General features: G+C 38.9%; 1 protein-coding gene across 1 annotated transcript in view; it reads left to right on the top strand.

Moving 5' to 3' along the window:
- The window catches only part of LOC100338257 (WD repeat-containing protein 64), a 144964-nt gene that overhangs the window by 15281 nt on the left and 111189 nt on the right, over positions 1-18494 (top strand). The window contains exons 4-8 of the mRNA XM_002717339.6: positions 2346-2449; positions 5570-5599; positions 7137-7247; positions 9137-9351; positions 11769-11903. Coding sequence (XP_002717385.4) covers positions 2346-2449; positions 5570-5599; positions 7137-7247; positions 9137-9351; positions 11769-11903 — 595 coding nt within the window. The remainder of the gene's footprint in view (positions 1-2345; positions 2450-5569; positions 5600-7136; positions 7248-9136; positions 9352-11768; positions 11904-18494) is intronic.

Genomic DNA, 18494 nt, shown 5'->3' with positions numbered 1-18494 from the left:
TTCTTTTCTGAATTCTTTAAAGTATTTTCCAATAAAAAGATAAAATAGAAACAAAATAAAAGAGTTTATGTTCTAACGAGGAGAGACAGAGACAACAAAATCAAAACAAAACAAAAAATCAAACAAAATATGCAGAATACCAGATGGTCATAAATGCTGTAGGAAATAAAAATAAAGTAAGCAGTTTGTGGAGAAAAATAAAGCAGGAATGTGGGAAGGAGCAGTTGATTTGGGGGATGGGAACGTGATGTCAACAGTGGCCAGGGAAGATGCCACTGAGAAAGCAAAGCAAGCCCTGGAAGATGTGAAAGAGCACACCACAAGGAGGAGTAGAACTCATGGGGGTTGAAACTAGAAGGTGAGGCTGGCGAGGCCGCAGTGGGCAGGAGGACGTTGCCTAGGACCTTGTGAATGAGACAAAAATTCACAAAAGGGCTATGGGTAGAGGAGAGGCATGATATATATGAGTTACCCATTCAATGTGATTCTGATTTGAAAAGTCTATTCTGAGGAAGAAAGAGGAGCAGAGAGAATGATGGCAACTTGGAATACGACCATGTGTCTCAACCATTTCTTCATTCTGACCAGTGAGGAGCCTTCTTAGACCATTTTTACGTATTCATTTTTCTCTCCTCTCTACTCCACCATGCTCCAGGACATTGTAATACCACAGACATTAATTATTAAGTGTATCTGATGACGTTCTATATATCCACCTGGGATTTGTGCAAGAAAAGAGTAAGAATTACTCATGCTCCTAATCCCCAAAACAAATCTGTACCCTTTGGATGGCAATATCTTCTCTGCTGAGATGCCTGAGGGTGGTAACACTAGAATAAGAGATTTGTTCACTTGATTTTCCTAAAGTTTACAGCTGTAAAAATCAAATCACCCCAGAAGTCCAATAAATATATATGGCTCAGGACTGGCGCTGTGGTGTAGCAGGTAAGGCCGCTGCCTGCAGTGCCGGCATCCCATATGGGTGCTGGTTCGAGATCCGGCTGCTTCACTTCTGATCCAGCTCTATTCTATGGCCTGGGAAATCAGTAGAAGATGGCCCATGTCCTTGGGCTTCTGCACCCATGTGGGAGACCTGGAAGAAGCTCCTGGCTCCTGGCTTTGGAGTGGCACAGCCCTGACCATTGCAGCTAATTGGGGGAGTGAACCAGCAGATGGAAGACCTCTCTTTCTCTCTCTGCCTCTCTCTCTCTTTCTGTGTAACTCTGACTTTCAAATAAATAAATAAATCTTTAAAAAAATGTATATATATGGCTTTATCCTTCAGTACATCAGCATAGAAACATGCAAATGTCTAGTGTTTCAAAAGGCGCAAAGTTCAAACAAAGCCTTTTTAAACATTTTTTTTATTTGAAAGATAGAATTCCACAGAGAGTTGGGGAGACATCTACCATCTGCTGGTTAACACCCCAAACCATCGTAATGGCTGGGGCTGGCCAGCCCGAAGCCAGGAGCCAGGAGCCAGGAGCCAGGAGCCAGGAATATCTTCTGGGTCTCAGACCATGTGGGTGCATGGGCCCAAGCACTTGGGCCATCCTCTGCTGCTTTCTCAGGCACATTAGCAGGGAGTAGAATTGGAAGTGGAGTAGCTGGGGCTCAAACCAGTGCCCATATGGGATGCTGGCATCACAGGTGGCAGCTCACCCTGTATTGCCACAATGTTGGGCCCCCAAACACAGCCTTAATAACAGTATTGAAGTACTTTCATTGTTTTATACTGGAAAGCCTGAGACAATATTGGGTTTTTATTCTGTGTAAGCCATAATGGTGCCAGTTTGAAGAAAGGATTCTTAAGACATGCTAAAATTTTTACTGTGATGTAAATTAAAATACATTCTCTCAAAAACTTAAAAAAAAGGTAGAAAAAAAAAGATAAAAGTAGGAGGGTAAGAGGGAGGTAGGAAGTGAGTATCATTATGTTCTTAGACTTGTATCTTAAATCATATTTAATCTGTTAAAATGAATTAAAATTAAAATAAAAAATAAACAAGTAAAAATGGTAAAAAGAAACACATTCCAAAACCATATTTAGAAAATCCATTCTCTGTGAAATGCGCACATGTGCATGTGTGGGGAAGGTATGAATATCTTAGATTTTCTCCAGGAATTCATGCATCACATTTAATTGGAAAGCTCAGTACTCATATTCAGGTTAGTATCTCTGGGGATCATTAAAAAGCAAGAGTTACTGGTTTTCATAGTTTAGTCTTCAATTTTTAAGTAACGTGGAAGCTTTTAGCAAAAAGTTGTTTTCTTTTTAAACAACTTAACCATTGAGTTTTAGGGTTTTCATTGCTGGAAATTAAAATGAATATTGTTATTGACAGGTAGTAGAAGATGGGACGTGATCAAGTGCATTGTCAAGATTCCTCAATTGGATTTACTAGTAACAGCTTCTCAGACAGGATTACTCACTGTCTTTAACAGCCAGGTAATTTGAAATCTTGGATCCCACCCTCCTTCCCTCCACACATCCCTTGGTACCCTCCTACCTTCCTTTTTCCCCCTCTCCCTCTTTTGTCTAAGTATTATGCATATGTATCAGGTATAGCAGAAACCACAAACCACATTTCAGAGTTATTTTCCAAAATAAAACCAAATATGTAGTACAGAGGAGACTGCTGAGCAGATTTGTGATTGCACTTCCCATTTTTCCTCAGGATGTCATATTGAACCTTGTGGCATCAGTACAGTGAAAGAGTGATCCTGGACAATTTCTCAGATTAAAATAAAAAACACTTGAGAACCTTGGATTTGGAGTAAAAATGTGGTTCAAATTCTAGCCTCTATATTTGACTAGCTATGATGTTAAGTATGGAACTTAGTGAACTACTTAAATCTTTTTATAACTCTTTTTCTCACATCTGTAGAATTAAAATAATAGGACCAGTCCCTTCTCCCTCAGTGAAGTACTGAAGGCCAAACGAGACAATATAAGTAGAGATACACAATAAATCCCTATATGAATATAAGGCATCACTATTATCAATGTCACTTTTTATAAATAAATAAATAAATATTTATTTCCATTTAAAATATAAGTCATTTTAAGAGAATATATGATGATATACAATCTATAGTATTTCACTATGTTTACAAATAAATCTTTAAAAAACAATTAAAAAACAAAAGATGGATGTTTGATGATGAACATAGAAACATGTAATTATTAGCGTATTTCCAACGAGAGGCAAGCATAACAGAAGTAAAATATATTCCCAATAATCATCATATGGTTAAAATTTCCAGTAATTTCCAGCCCTTCAGTAATGTCCAGCACAGAGACTCTTAGAGAAGTTGAAGTCACAGCCAACCAGGTTCTGTCAAGGAGAGGGCTGGCTTTGACCAGACATGGTCCAGTGAAGGATCTGAAGGGTGGGCATGGAGCCTGGGTCCATCCTAGCACTAGTACCTACAGCTGTGCATAGTACCTAGTATCCCCATGCACTGGATCCTCATCCACAACCATAGCCCTTCTCTCCCAAGGGAGACCTACCATTTAAATGAGTTAGTAAACATGAAGTATTCAGCATTACTATAAGCACTCAGAAGATATAGGCAATTAATATTAATGACAAATAATGTGACGACCATCTCAGTCTCTTTTTCTTTAAGTACATTTATCTTCTACTTATGTTTTACTTTTATTTTCATAAAAACAGAAATAAGATGGTATCTAAAGAAAAATGCAAAAAGGAATATCACATCAAATGTAAACAATGATCTGCCTAATAAAATTGTTCAGAATTATGTGACCCAATGAGGTAACATTATGTTTCTAGAGATGCTTCACCCCCACACACATATACATATGCAGACTTATATGTACACACATGTATACTCACAAATGCAGACACACATATGTTTCTTATAAATGATAATGAAATATTAATAAAGATTTAAGATTTGACATGTATAGTATTTTGAATATGAAATGCCTTATAAATGATATACTGTAAGAAAAAAGTAATTTGGAAGTGCATGTCACAGGAATAATGTATTCAAAAGTATTCATTAATAACTCAAAATATATTATTATTTTAATCCATAATTTAGACTCTATCTGATGAAGAATAAATAAATACAGTTAGGGATTTCCCTGGTAATATAGATGCTAAGTGTCATAATAAAAATTTTTAAAAATAAAAGCTAGATTTTCAAAATTCGGAAGACATCTATACAAATTATGAAATTTATAAAGACGGTAAGAGTAACTTAATAAGTGACTTCCACAAAACAAAAGGTGGATGTAGACAGAGAGAAGAGGAAACCATCTGTTTTGCTGCTCACCAATTTCCTCACAGAGCTTTCTTTTCCCACCTAGAAAAAAGGCCCTGGTTGGAAGACACTTTCTGAACTCTTCCAATGAAAAGACAATCTGCAGGAGGTCACGACTGAGAGTTTTAGCGATCTCCTTGATCCACTTTTTCTTATTTCACATAATCCATTCCTTCTGGGAAGTCATTTCCTACATATTCCCCAAGACTATCTGAGACCAAAAGAAACCAGGTCATGGAGCTAGGTCAACTACTTGCCTTTATCTTGGGGCAATTAGTATGCCTTTAGGGTATGAGAGGCTGCTCAAATATGCACCAGTTCTCTGCAGGAGCCAAATCTCTGATTCTCAACAAGTACAATGCTCAGGGCATGATGCTCTCAGCATATACTTGTTGAACAGAAGATGAGGCCCATTGATTAGAATGTTCTTTAAGTCTTTCATTTCTTTCTTTTTTTCTTTCTTTTTTTTTTTTTTTTTTTTTTGACAGGCAGAGTGGACAGAGAGAGAGAGAGAGACAGAGAGAAAGGTCTTCCTTTTTGCTGTTGGTTCACCCTCCAATGGCCGCCGCGGCCGGTGCGCTGCGGCTGGCGCACTGTGGCTGGCGCACTGCGCTGATCCGATTTCAGGAGCCAGGTACTTCTCCTGGTCTCCCATGTGGGTGCAGGGCCCAAGCACTTGGGCCATCCTCCACTGCACTCCTTGGCCACAGCAGAGAGCTGACCTGGAAGAGGGGCAACCAGGACAGAATCCGGTGCCCCGACCAGGACTAGAACCTGGTGTGCCGGCGCGGCAAGGCGGAGGATTAGCCTATTGAGCCAAGTCTTTCAACAACTTGAAAAGATAACTATTTATTTCTACTTCACTGTATATTCTTACTTAGCATTCTTTTAACCTCTCTTGTCACTGCTGTTCATATTATTTTGCATTCCAATTTTCTCTATCAAATATTGCTCTGAATAATTAAAAAATATTAGGTAGCTTGGAGATAGAAGAAACATAGCACATAGTCAAATGTAGACTCTTCAGAGTAGAAACACCAGGTTTAAACAGGAACCCTTACTGGTAAGTTTAAGTGCCTTGCCCTAAGTAAACCATGCATATTATTCCACAGAGATAGATGTTTCAGAGGAAGGAGAAACAGGGTAGAGATTCATGAAGGTGGAATAACATGTAAGATTAAACTGAGGACATACTGTTTTATTTTAGAGTCAATATTCTCATCTTTAATTGTAGTGCCAACTAAGTTTCATTTTTCTCTTCTGCTGTCCATAGATGAAAGTTCAGACCAGCATCAATGTTACAGTAAGTATATTTGCTACTTTAGGGCTATGGTAATGGTTCTACTGTAATTAATAATAATCTCAACATAACTGCTTGCATATGGCTCTGAGTAAAAGACATTTTGTGGAATGTAAATTTATTTTTATGTACTAGGATCAAAGGTAAGTCTTGAGCAACAGTGAAGAAGAGCCAGGTCTTGCTTTTTGGAGTTAAATCGACTACAGAGGATTGCTTGGAAATGGATTACTTGTGGGAAGCTTCAGTTTAAAAGCTTCTAAGTTTTCCTGAGCACCCCCTACTGAGGACACAACCCAGGTTGTGAGAACAAGGAGGTACCCATGAAAACAACCGGAAAGCATTTTATTTTAAACTTGAAATTGAGTACAAATTTGCACTTCAGTCAGTGCATACCACTGTCACTCATAGGAATAGTAATCTTGGGACAGATGTTGTAAAGTCACAATGACTTGCTTGTAGAACCCCACCACAGGTTTATGAGAGATGCGAAAATGCCTGAATTTCTCACCTTCCTTGCATAAGTACATCAAACTACAAAGCAGTGCTAAGGAGTCTGGATTCTCTCAAAATGTCTGCGCCTCCATTTCTTAAGCTGAAAAAAAAAAATCAGTTCGAATTCTTAACAGATGTTACAGAAGTGTCAAGTGCCCGAGACACATGTAGCAGTGTCTGGCACACTGGATATTAAAAAAATGGATAGTATCACTTTTCTTCCACAGTGTGTTGTTGATATTATAGATCCCAGCTATGCTGGCCTGGTGACACAGGGCACAAAACAAACTCATTGGTCTCAACTTGTCACTGACCAAATAATCAGTAAAATCTTCCTGCTACAAAATTTTACTATGGGGACAGGGCCAGACAACCTGCTTTACTGAGTACCCTAAATCTAGTCTCCTTGTGCCCATGTGAAGAAACAGGAGTCACTGTGCACTTATTCCTCATGTAGGATCTCTGTCCTAAATGTGCTGTACATTGTGATTTAATGCTATAACTAGTACTCAAACAGTATTTTACACTTTGTGTTTCTGTGTGGGTGCAAACTGTTGAAATCTTTACTTAATATATGCTAAATTGATCTTCTGTATATAAAGAGAATTGAAAATGAATCTTGATGTGAATGGAAGGGGAGAGAGAGTGGGAGAGGGGAGGGTTGCGGGTGGGAGGGAAGTTATGGGGGGGAAGCCATTGTAATCCATAAGCTGTACTTTGGAAATTTATATTCATTAAATAAAAGTTTAAAAAAAAAGGTGAATGGTGTTCAAAGATGGCTGATCTGCCAGCTGCCATGTGCTTCCAGAGACTGCCTCTGGCATTAGCTGATCATGGTGCAGCCGATGGCACTGAGAAATCAGGGTCACAATGAAAGGGGGAAAGATGGGAGCCTCTCCTCAAGATACTCAAAGGATGCTGTGCAAGGTTCTTCCCTAAACAAAGTCACAAAATGGGGCTCATCACGTAACTAAGCTAGTCTTTAGTACCACTACTATGTCAAAAGAGGAAACCCATTGTACCCCCCAATTCTGTGTGTTCCTATCAGGGTACCTCCTGGATTACAGGATGTGATTACCTCTTACAGCTGAAACGAATTGTTGCCATTACAGAAAGGAGCATCATTATCTGGGATTATAAAGCTCAAGAGAACAGCCAGGTACTGTGCAAGAGAAATACTCAAAGAAATGGGGTAGCCTGAGTGGTTGGCCTGGATTTGATCAAATCCAATATTAATATCCTGTAATTAAAAGGGGTGTTTTTTTGTTTAATATATGTGTATTTAATTCTGGGTTTTCTGTTTTGTTTTAGTTTTGAGAGGGAGAGGCTAATTCCTTTCTTTTTTAGTACCCTTTTCGGAATCCAAGTAATATTTTTCTGGTTATGCTTATGTTATCAAGTTCAAAGCTTCTTTTTTATGTAAGAAAATGGCTAAAACAAAATGTTTAACTCTGACCAAAAAAAAAAAAAAGTCTAATGAGGCAGCTCATCTGTGACTGACATGTTGCCATGCCAGGAATAATCTTTGGAACATAGCAGATGCTTAATAAATATTTTTTGATGGATTGAACTAATTTATACAGACTGAATTCCAGAAGAGGAATAGATGTAGAGCTTAATGAACCATTCAGTAGTATGAATTGGCTTGAGAAATGTTTGCTGAGTATTTGTAGATAACTTCAATGTTAGGATATTTTTACTCCTGATAAGTCTCTGTAAAATAATTGAGACTAATACTTGAGTCTCTTGATTGCCACCTAGTTTTATGTCAATGATATGGTAACACCTGGATCTTTTTAGGCTTCTTGTGAATATTTTCTGACAAATCCAATAGACAGCAATACATCAGAAAATCCTTAACTATTGAGCCAGAGGTAGGTCCTGTACCCACTTTCCCATAAAGCACCCAAAAGCATTATGTTGGGCTCACAGTGTTTCTTAATCTTTATTTAGTAAATTTTGTCTTTTTAAAGTTCCTTTACCCAGCCATCCCATGCCTGGGAATTTACCCAAGGGAAATGAAATCAGCAAATAAAAGAGTTATCTGCACCCCCATGTTTATTGCAGCTCAATTCACAATAGCTAAGACATGGAATCAACCTAAATACCCATCAGCTGAAGTCTGTATAAAGAAATTATGGGATATGTACTCTATGGAATACTACACAGTGGTTAAAAAAATGAAATCCAGTCATTTGCAACAAAATGGATGAAACTGGAAACATCATACTTAGTGAAATAAGCCAGTCCCAAAGGGACAAATAGCATATATTCTCCCTGATTTGTGATAACTAATAGAGCGCCTCAAAGGATATCTGTAGAAATGAGATTGACACTTTGAGAAGCAATGACTTGAATATCCCTTGTGTTGACTGTCAGGGACAATTTTGTTGTTGTTTTTTCTTAATGGAGAATGGGGCTGGGAATGGTAAAGGGAGGAGGAGGTAGGAGTGGAGTAGGGGTGGGAGGGCAGATATGATGGGAAGAATCACTATATTCCTAAAGTTGTACTTATGAAATTTGTACTCATAAAATAAACAGTTTCTTTGGGAAAAAAATTTAAACAATAAAGTTCCTTTATCACTGTGGTAAGATCTAAAATGAGAAATATCAGAAAGTAAAATTTTTATCAAATAATAGAGGTGATAAAATTAAATAGAATAATGGGGCCAGTGCAGTGGCGCACTTGGTTAATCCTCCGCCTGTGGCGCCAGCATCCCATATGGGTGCTGGTTTCTAGTCCTAGTTGCTCCTCTTCCAGTCCAGCTCTCTGCTGTGGCCTGGGAGGGCAGTGGAGGATGGCCCAGGTGCCTGGGTCCCTGCACCCGCATGGGAGACCAGGAGGAAGCGCCTGGCCCCTGGCTTCAGATCGGCGCAGCGCTGACCGTGGCAGCCATTTGGGGAGTGAACCAACGGAAGGAAGACCTTTCTCTCTGTCTCTTTCTCTCACTGTCTGTAACTCTACCTGTTAAATAATAAATAAATAAATAAATAAAACATTAAATAGAATAAGACAGTAGCTCATTTGAAGTGTTCTTCTGTTTCTAGGAAAACTACTTTGTTATCAAGCCCATGGACCACCGCCTCCTGTGTGTGTGTGTGGTGCCTATGCCTGAACAGCTCTACAGAGATGACATCCTCTTTGGGGATGACAGTGGTTTTGTGACCAGATTCACCATAAATAGTGTTGACTTTGGACTAAAGCAGACAAAATCCAAAAGGAAATTTAAAAATCAGGTCTTGAATTCAAAGAACTTTAAAAGGTAAAGATATTATATGAGTGGTCCTGTTCTTTTAATAATTACAGTCATTGCTCATATATAGAGAGGTCCCAGATTTCATGGTAGAGGTCTCAGATACGAAACTGAATGAGGCTTCTTGTTTCAATGAACTTCTATAGGGCAGGCAGACAGAAAATCAGCAACTGAAATTCCTTTTTAAAATGTATTTGGTAACTTCAACCTGCAAGTCCTTGAATGAGTTGAAGAGTTTAATGAAAAAGTTTAAATCATGAAAATGCTATAATATTTATATATATATAAATATGACTACTTACTACCATATGAATGTGGAAGATGATTCTAACTATAAAAACAATGGATACAGAATACAAAGAAAACGTTTGAGAGATCTGTCTATATTCAAAATAAAACCATCTGGACATCAAAAGATAACATTTGAAAAGTAAATATCAAATGAACAAATATTTGTGACAAATATGATAGGCAATGGATTGATGCTCTTTAACAGGTCTTGGAATTCAATTTAAAAAATTAGGCCCCAAGAGAAAACTGAACAAAGGCCATGGACAGATAATTCACACACATGCATACATAAGTACAAATGATCAATAAGCATTTCAAAAGGATCACCAGACAAAAAATGCTAACAGTTATCACCACATGATGAGATTTTGGGTTATTATTGGCTTTCTTGTAAGTGAAATATCTTCAAAGTTTTTAGAGTGAGGTGTATGTTACTTTTAAAAGCAGAAAAATATAAATTTGTATTATATGTATCTTCTTCATTAATCAAATTACAACTTAAAATCAGATATAATGTTTCACTTATAATATTAGTGTGAGAGGGCAGGACTGAGTTTCCAGATCCTGGCCTCTGTATGGCCCAGGCCACTCTAGCCCTGGCTGTTGCAGTATTTGTGAACCATGGAACTCTGTCTCTGTGTCTCTGCCCCTCAAATAAGTAAATAAGAGCTCAGTACAACTATAACTACGTAGAATTAAGATTACCTCCATTACTTGAACACTGAGATTGACACAGTAGTTGACTGGGTACATTTTCTATCCTCCACATAGGAGCAGTACTTAGTCCAATCAAAGTACTTGTCACTAGACCTGAGGGAGGATTTTTCCTATATATGATATGCTCCTCTATCTATCAGGAAGCATCTCATTCTAATTATGCTAGGCTATTAGAATAAATGCTGGTACATGAATCTTCTTTTGACTGAGATGTGTGCCACCTGTCAGAAAATTCCATGGATTTTTTTCAATCCATGTTGTGGGGAGCAACTGAGACTAGACTAAATTACTGGAACTAGGACTAATTCTATGCATCTGCTCTCCCACAATATGGCGCTGGGGAGGAGCAAACAACTACACAGCTGCCTCATCAGTTTGATAAGCTGCAGGACCTGATCCTGCTCCTGATTGGAGGAGAGCAGCGTGCTCGGTGTGTGGGCAGCAGAGTTGGGATTGGTGGAAGAGGACTATAAAGGAGGAGAGAGACAACATGCACCAGGAACATCTGAAGGAACACCTGAGCAGCCCCCGAGAGAGCCGGCCGGCGGTGTGCTGCTCCTCCGCGGAAGCGGGGAAAGTGGCACGGGGTGCCGCCCCTCCACGGAGGTGGAGGGGTCGGCAGCCAACCCGGGAAGGACCAGCAGCAAACCCGGGAAGGGCCGAGCAGACAAAAGAACAGCACAGGGTCCGGTGTCGTTCCTCCGCGAATGGGGGAGCGACACATGTTCCCATTAGATAGATATGTCAGACATGAGATTTGGGTATCTCAGGAATTTGTGGAATCTTAGTGCAGTTAAAATGAATGCTAATTCACATTGGTTCTTGTAAGAGATTATTTACATGTAGATGATTTAATCATGTGGTTCATGATCAAGGAGATGATACAATGCTCTCAAGACTGAGGTGTTAAATAGGCTGAATATAGAGATATTATATTACCAAGAGATTCTTGTTTGACAAAAAGAAAGTATTAAGGCCAAAGGATTAATTAAATTTTGGAGTCATCATAAAGGTTTGTTTGCAGTTGATATTCACAGATATATGGAGTGGGTGGAGTTGGGGTTCAAACACTGAAACATGTTCCATTCGGATTATCAGATTTTTTTCAGTAAAGCAAGCACAATAGTGCTAATAACAGACTGAGATTTCTCTACATTATTCCTTTTGTTCGGAATTTATACCTCAATATTTTACAATAATCTTATAAAGTCATTTTTCATCTCAAATAGGCTAGATTTGGAAATTTAGTTACCTATTTCAAAGTGGCATTATGCATAGGATTGTTACACATGACGCAATTAGCAGATCATACAGCTGCAACTCAGTTAAAGTGTTTTCAAATGCTCAGTAGAAAGAAGTTCAGCATAATGTGTCTGTGTGTGTCTGAAAGTAACCCCCTCCCCTGTTTAAATCCCCAGTGTTAAAAGGAAGCTGCATAATGACTTGGTTATGAAAATTAGATATATTCCAGCCCTAAATTGCTTTGGATCCTGCTCCTTAGACAGTGTCCATTCATTTGTTTTGGAATCATTGAAGAGACTTGAGGATAATTTGTAAGTACAACAGTTCATATATGTGAACATTCTGTGACTTTCATAATTTATACAATGATAGTCCCATGGCTGCCTTGGAATTTTAAAACTGGTTTTCAGGGAAATCAGATGCTAACATTTTCATTTGTTTAACAAAGTTCATTGGATTTTCCAGAAGAGAATTGAAGTCACTCAGCAGATCTGAATAGGATGTGTCCTAACAGGAATTTTGCTCATTGGTTGTTTATTGTTTTAACTTACTGGAATAATAAATACAGATGTATCTATAACTACAGTTTCTAAGTATCACTCTGATGATAAACTTCATTCTTTTTAAATCATTCTTTTGCTAACCAGTCTCCTGTGAATGTGATCTATAGCACAATCATTATATTTCCTATGTGATATAGAGGATGGTGTTCTTACAGAGAGATGATTTTAAAGAATGTTCCATCTTTCAATTTGGCTAAATATTTATTCAAAGCTAGAAAACAGCTACTATATATTAATTTTGCTTAATAAATTCACTAGATATGTGATAAACTTTATTTTTTATTTTTTTAAGTTTTTATTTAATGAATGTATTTTTTCATAGATACAACTTTAGGAATATAGTAGTTCTTTCCCCCATATCCCCCCCATCATCGATAAACTTTAAAAACACTGTGCTAAGTGGCAGGAACTTGACAAAAATATTGTATATTGTATGAATTCATTTATAAAAAATGCCCAAAAGGGCCAATTTCTAAAGATGGAAAGGAGATCAGTGGTTGTTCAGGGCTGGTGGTGGGAGCAGGGATCTCAAATGGACACAAGGGAGTTTTTGGGAGTGATGAGACTTATCATTCTAAGACATATTGTGGTGATTGCTATTCAAATCTATAAATTTATTAACAACCAGTGAATTGTACACTTAGAATAAGTGAATACTGTGATATGTAAATTATACCTCAATAAACATGTCTTAGAAAAATAGACTTCAGGCTTCGAGTGTGGCACCTAGGACTTTGTAAGTTGTCACTCCATCATAACAACCAGAAAACTGAAAGGCAATAGCTCTTCACAGATTGGTCAGAAAAGTGAGATCACAGGGAAACTTTGATGCCCCACACTGGGGAGACAGACACGGAATATGGAGGATCACAATTTACCAGAGCAGAAATCCACAAGCAGATTACCTCCAGAGTAACAAGTACCAGGGAGGGAAAACCTAAACTGCAATTCACAACTTTATGGGGACTCAACATGGACACCTTTGATAGTAACAACTCCAGGGATCCCAGCCATGGTAAACCATCACACTTTCATAAGTTTTACGACCAGAAGCTCAACTAGGTTCTCACGGTGAACACTGGGGAAAACCCCAGTGCTTTTGGTAGGGGGAGGGGAAAAGGAGCCATTTTTTAAAACATACCAAAGCATTCTATTGTAATCAAGGTGTACCCACAAGATAAACCATTTCACCAGAGCCTAAGCTACTGAGGTTTCACTAGATAATAACTGACCTGGGATAAGGGAACTACATAATCTCAATCCACTCTATCCGCCTGGTTCCAACTAAAGGCAAAACTAGGATGTGCTCGTGAGGTTCCCAGTGCAGATGCACAGGCTGACTAAAAGACTGAAATCTGATGACAACAGGAATGGCATAGTAGTACCTTCTCCACACCTCACCACCACATTATGAAAGGCCTATTTATAGCAGTTCCTTTTATCCATGTTTGAGTATCAAGCAAAAAATTAAAAGGCATCCTAAAAGGCAGAAGAGATGGACAAGCACCAGCATCAGACACAGTTATGAGAGGACTGTTAGATATTTATGTGTAAGTAAAGGGACAGAAATAACATAAGGGGCTAGAGTAAAGAACTAGGATTATTAAATGATCATAAGGTACTCACATTACTAGTAAAATTGAATAATATTATTTCAAAGTGAACTTAGAGGCAGATATTCAGTTTAGTCGTTAAAAGACGCAGCTCTGAACATTCATATCCCATAGTAATGTGCCTGAGTTTCGGTCCTAGCTAAATTTCCCCTGATTCCATCTTCTTGCCAATTCACACTCTGGGAGACAGCAGGCAAACCCAGTTGAGTACTTGGGACCCTGATACTCATATGGGGAACGCAGATTGAGTTCCTGGCTCCTGGCTTTGGCATGACCCAGCACCAACTGTTGTGGGAATGAACCAACAAATGGGATATCTCTGGCAGGACAGTTCTCTCTCTCAATAAATAAATAAAAATTTTACAAAGGAAAGTGAACACAACTCAGTTGTACCTGTATATTACAAACAATAGGGTGCTCTCTAAAGAAAAGAAAAAATATCATTGATATTAAAAGCAGAGAAAAAATCATATAAAATATTCAATTAAAACCACAAAAACCACAAACCAGTGAGAGAAAAAAAAGAGGAACAAGGAACAAAGGACAAGAGCAACAAATAGAAAACAGTATCAAAATAGTAGACATTAATACTACTAAATTAACAATAGTTTAAACGTTAATGCTCAAACACTCCAATTCAGAGAGACTGTCCAAGTGATCAAAAAAACAAGATCCACTTTAATGTGGTCTACAAGAAACATACTTTCAATATAAAGACACATATAGATTAAAAATAAAGGGATGGAAAAAGATATATCATACTAAAATACTATAATCAAAGGAATATAAAAATAGGGTATATTGATTTTAGATGGAGAAGATTTTAGAACAAGAATAATTGCCGGAGATAGAGAAGGACATTATGTAATGATAAAAAGGTCAATTTTCTGGCCGGTGCCGTGGCTCACTAGGCTAATCCTCCGCCTTGCGGCGCCAGCACACCGGGTTCTTGTCCTGGTCGGGGCGCCAGATTCTGTTCTGGTTGCCCCTCTTCCAGGTCAGCTCTCTGCTGTGGCCCAGGAGTGCAATGGAGGATGGCCCAAGTCCTTGTGCCCTGCACCCCATGGGAGACCAGGAGAAGCACCTGGCTCCTGCTATCGGATCAGCGTGGTGCAACGGGCGCAGCGCGCCGGCCGCGCCAGCCATTGGAGGGTGAACCAACAGCAAAGGAAGACCTTTCTCTCTGTCTCTCTCTCTCTCACTGTCCACTCTGCCTGTCAAAAAAAAAAAAAAAAAGTAAATTTTCTAAGACGTATCTTTAACGTGCCTAATAATAGACCTACAAAACCTTTAAGAACAAAACCAACAGACTTGCAAGGATAACTAGATGAATCAATTGTTACTGTTGGAGATTTCAACAGTCTTTGGCCATAAATGGAGAGATCCACCAGGCAGAAGACACAAAGTTGGGGCATGGTGCTGTGGTGTTAGCAGGTTAAGCTACCGCCTGCAATGCTGGCAACCCAGATGAATCAGTGGATAGAAGACCTCTCTGTCTCTCCTCTCTCTGTCTGTACATCTGTATCTCAAACATAAATAAATCTTAAAAAAAACCACATTTACAAAAAAACACATGAGTCAAAGAAGAGGCACGAGAAATTAAAATGTTTTGAATTAAATTAAAAAAATGTAACAATAAAATTAGAAGGATTTAGAGAATTCAGCATTGAAAGGAAATTTTATAGTGTTGAGTACAACATGTCAGAAAAAAAAGTCCTAAAATCAATCATCTTGTGGAACCAGAAGAGCAAATTAAATTTAATCTAAGAAGGAAAATAGAAATAATCAAATACAGAGCAAAAATCAGTGAAATTAAAGATAGAAAATCAATAGACAAAATCAACAATACCAAAATATGAAGTTATAAGTTCTAGGAAAATGTAAATAAAATTGATAACCCATATTGACTAAGTAAAAAAGAAAGCACAAATGATAATAAACAGAAGCAGGTTCCATGATGGTGGAGTAGGGAGGGAGCTTACTGCTCTAGCCAGGAGAAAATAGTCTAAAAAAAGTGGAGCTCGTATAGTCTCAAGGAAGAGTTTGGAAAAAAACGGCAGAGGAAATTAGAGGGACATGGTGGACCCACTTGGAGGGCGTGGGCACCCACGGCTCAGACTCCAACAGCCGAGAGCCTATGCACAAGCACTGGAGAGGTGAGATGAGACTGCAGTAGCCCGAGCCACTGGTGGAAAAGCAGCAGGGACAGCCTAGAGGGAATGCGGCCTGAAGCTTCTCTCTCCAGTCACCTCACAGAAGCGTACATGCCGATAGAGCTAGTGCCATTTTGGACATACATAACAGCTGTGCCAGCTCGTGTCTGCACCCTGCAATCAGCCGAGTGGAGACTCCTGACTCTGGTGGGGAGAAACAACAGTGGGCTAGGAGCTTGTGATTGTGTGAAGCTTCTGAACTGGGACTGTGAAAAAAAAAAAAAAAACACACCACAGGGTGTGTGGGAAAACTCACAGTGTGGCTGGGACTTCGAGCAGTCTCAGTGGGAGAAAAACAAGTTTGGGGGTTCCTGGTTACCTGGTGGGAGACATTGCTGGGGAATCTGAACTCACACTGAGGACCATATAGATCCTTTGTGTGGTCCTTGGGACAGAGCAGAAGAATATTACACCCACTGGAGCTAGTGCTCAGGCACTGGTCTCCAGCAAGGAGAAGAGCTCAGCTGAGCAGAATATACTTCCCTTCTGATTAAAAAAAGAGATTTACCATGGCAAACCTGGGTGTGTCACTTTAGGCATGCTTTTAACCCTGGAGAACTGAACAGAGCTCCCTGAACATGAAATTGAGATATTAAAGAGAAATCAAAATGAAATGAAGAATTCAATAGAGCAAATAAAAATGCAATAGAGAGCCTTAAAAATGGAACCAGTGGGGGCTGGTGCTGTGGTGTAGTGGGTTAAAGCCCTGGCCTGCAGTGCTGGCATCCCATATGGGCACTGGTTCTAGTCCTGGCTGCTCCTCTTCCCATCCAGCTCTCTGCTATGGCCTGGGAAAGCAGAAGATGGCCCATGTCCTTGGGCTCCTGCACCCATGTGGGAGACCCAGAAGAGCTCCTGGTTCCTGGCTTTGGATCGCTGCAGCTCCGGCCGTTGTGGCCAACTGGGAGTGAACGAGTGGATGGAAGACCTCTCTCTTTCTCCCTCTCCTCCCCCTTCTCTCTCTGTGTAACTCTGACTTTCCAATAAATAAATAAATCTTTTTTTTTTAAAAAAGTGCAATTGGTGGATCATATTGTAAGGTTATGTTTATCTTTAAAAGAAACTGCCAAACTCCTTTAAAGAGACTGTATCATATTGCATTCCTACCAACAAGGAATGAGAGTTCTTGTTCTCAGAATTTGGTGGTGGTAGGATTTTGAACTGTGACCACTCTCATAGTGATATCTCATTGTTATAGTTTGCAATTCCCTAATATTTATGACGTGGATAATATTTTCACAGGCTGGTATATATCTTCTTTGTTGTGGTGTCTTCAGATATTCTGTCTATGTTTCTGTCATCCATTTGTTTTGTTTTAAGAGTTCTTTGTATATTTTGGATGGCAATCCTTTGCAAATATATCTTTTGGAAGTACTTTCTCTCAGCCTGTGGTTGAAGTCCAGCCTATCAATTATTTCTTTCATGGGTTTTGTCTTTGGTGTTTTATCTAAAATAGTTGCCATATCCTAGGTTACCTAGATTTTCTCCAATTAGGAGTTTTATAGTTTTTCATTTTTTATTTAGGTCTGTGGTCTGTCCTTTTTAGAGTTAATTTTTGTGAAAATTATGAGGTCTCTGTCTAGATTCTTCCTCTCTCTCTCTCTATTTTTTTTTTTTTGGTATGTGGATGCCCAGTTGTTTCAGTATCATTTATTGAAAAGAATTGTTTTGTTCTATTGTATTGTTTTTGCTCCTTTGTCAAAAGTGGTTGACTATATTTATATAGGTCTATTTCTGAATTCTATTCTGTTCCATTGATCTCTTTGACTATGCTTTTGCCAACACCATATTGTATTTAGTGCTGTAACTTTACTGTAAGTTTTGAAGTCAGGTAATGTTAGTTCTCTGATTTTGTTCTTCCCTTCAATGTTGTCATTTATTCTAGGCCTTTTGCCTCTGTACATAAATTTTAGAATCAGTATCTTGAAATCTACAAAATAGCCTACTGATATTTTGATTCTGATAGCATTAAATCTATTGAGCAAGGTGAAAATTGACATCTTGACATGTTGTCTTCTTATCCATAAACAAGGAATATATCTCCATTTATTTGGTTCTTGATTTCTTTCATAAGAGTGTTATAGCTTTCCTTTATAGATATTATTTAGATTATTAGATTGATACTAAAATATTTTATTATTTTCTGTGCTAATTTAGATCATATTGTATTTTTAATTTCAAATTCCACTTGTTTATTGCTGGAATATAGGAAAGCAATTGACTTCTTTTTATTTTTATTTATTTATTTTTGACAGAGTTAGACAGTGAGAGAGAGACAGAGAGAAAGGACTTCCTTTTTCTGTTGGTTCACCCCCCAAGTGGCCACTACGGCCGTTGTGTTGCGGCCAGCGCGCTGCACTGATCCGAAGCCAGGAGCCAGGTGCTTCCTCCTGGTCTCCCATGAGGGTGCAGGGCCCAAGGACCTGGGCCATCCTCCACTGTACTCCCTGGCCACAGCAGAGAGCTGACAGGAAGAGGAGCAACCGGGACAGAATCCGGCACCCCGACCAGAA

Source organism: Oryctolagus cuniculus, chromosome 13 (assembly GCF_051225735.1).
Source record: "Oryctolagus cuniculus isolate XC-2025 breed Fujian yellow rabbit chromosome 13, ASM5122573v1, whole genome shotgun sequence".
In the NCBI taxonomy this organism is placed as follows: Eukaryota; Metazoa; Chordata; class Mammalia; order Lagomorpha; family Leporidae; genus Oryctolagus; species Oryctolagus cuniculus.
This window is presented reverse-complemented; position numbering and strand designations above follow the sequence as displayed.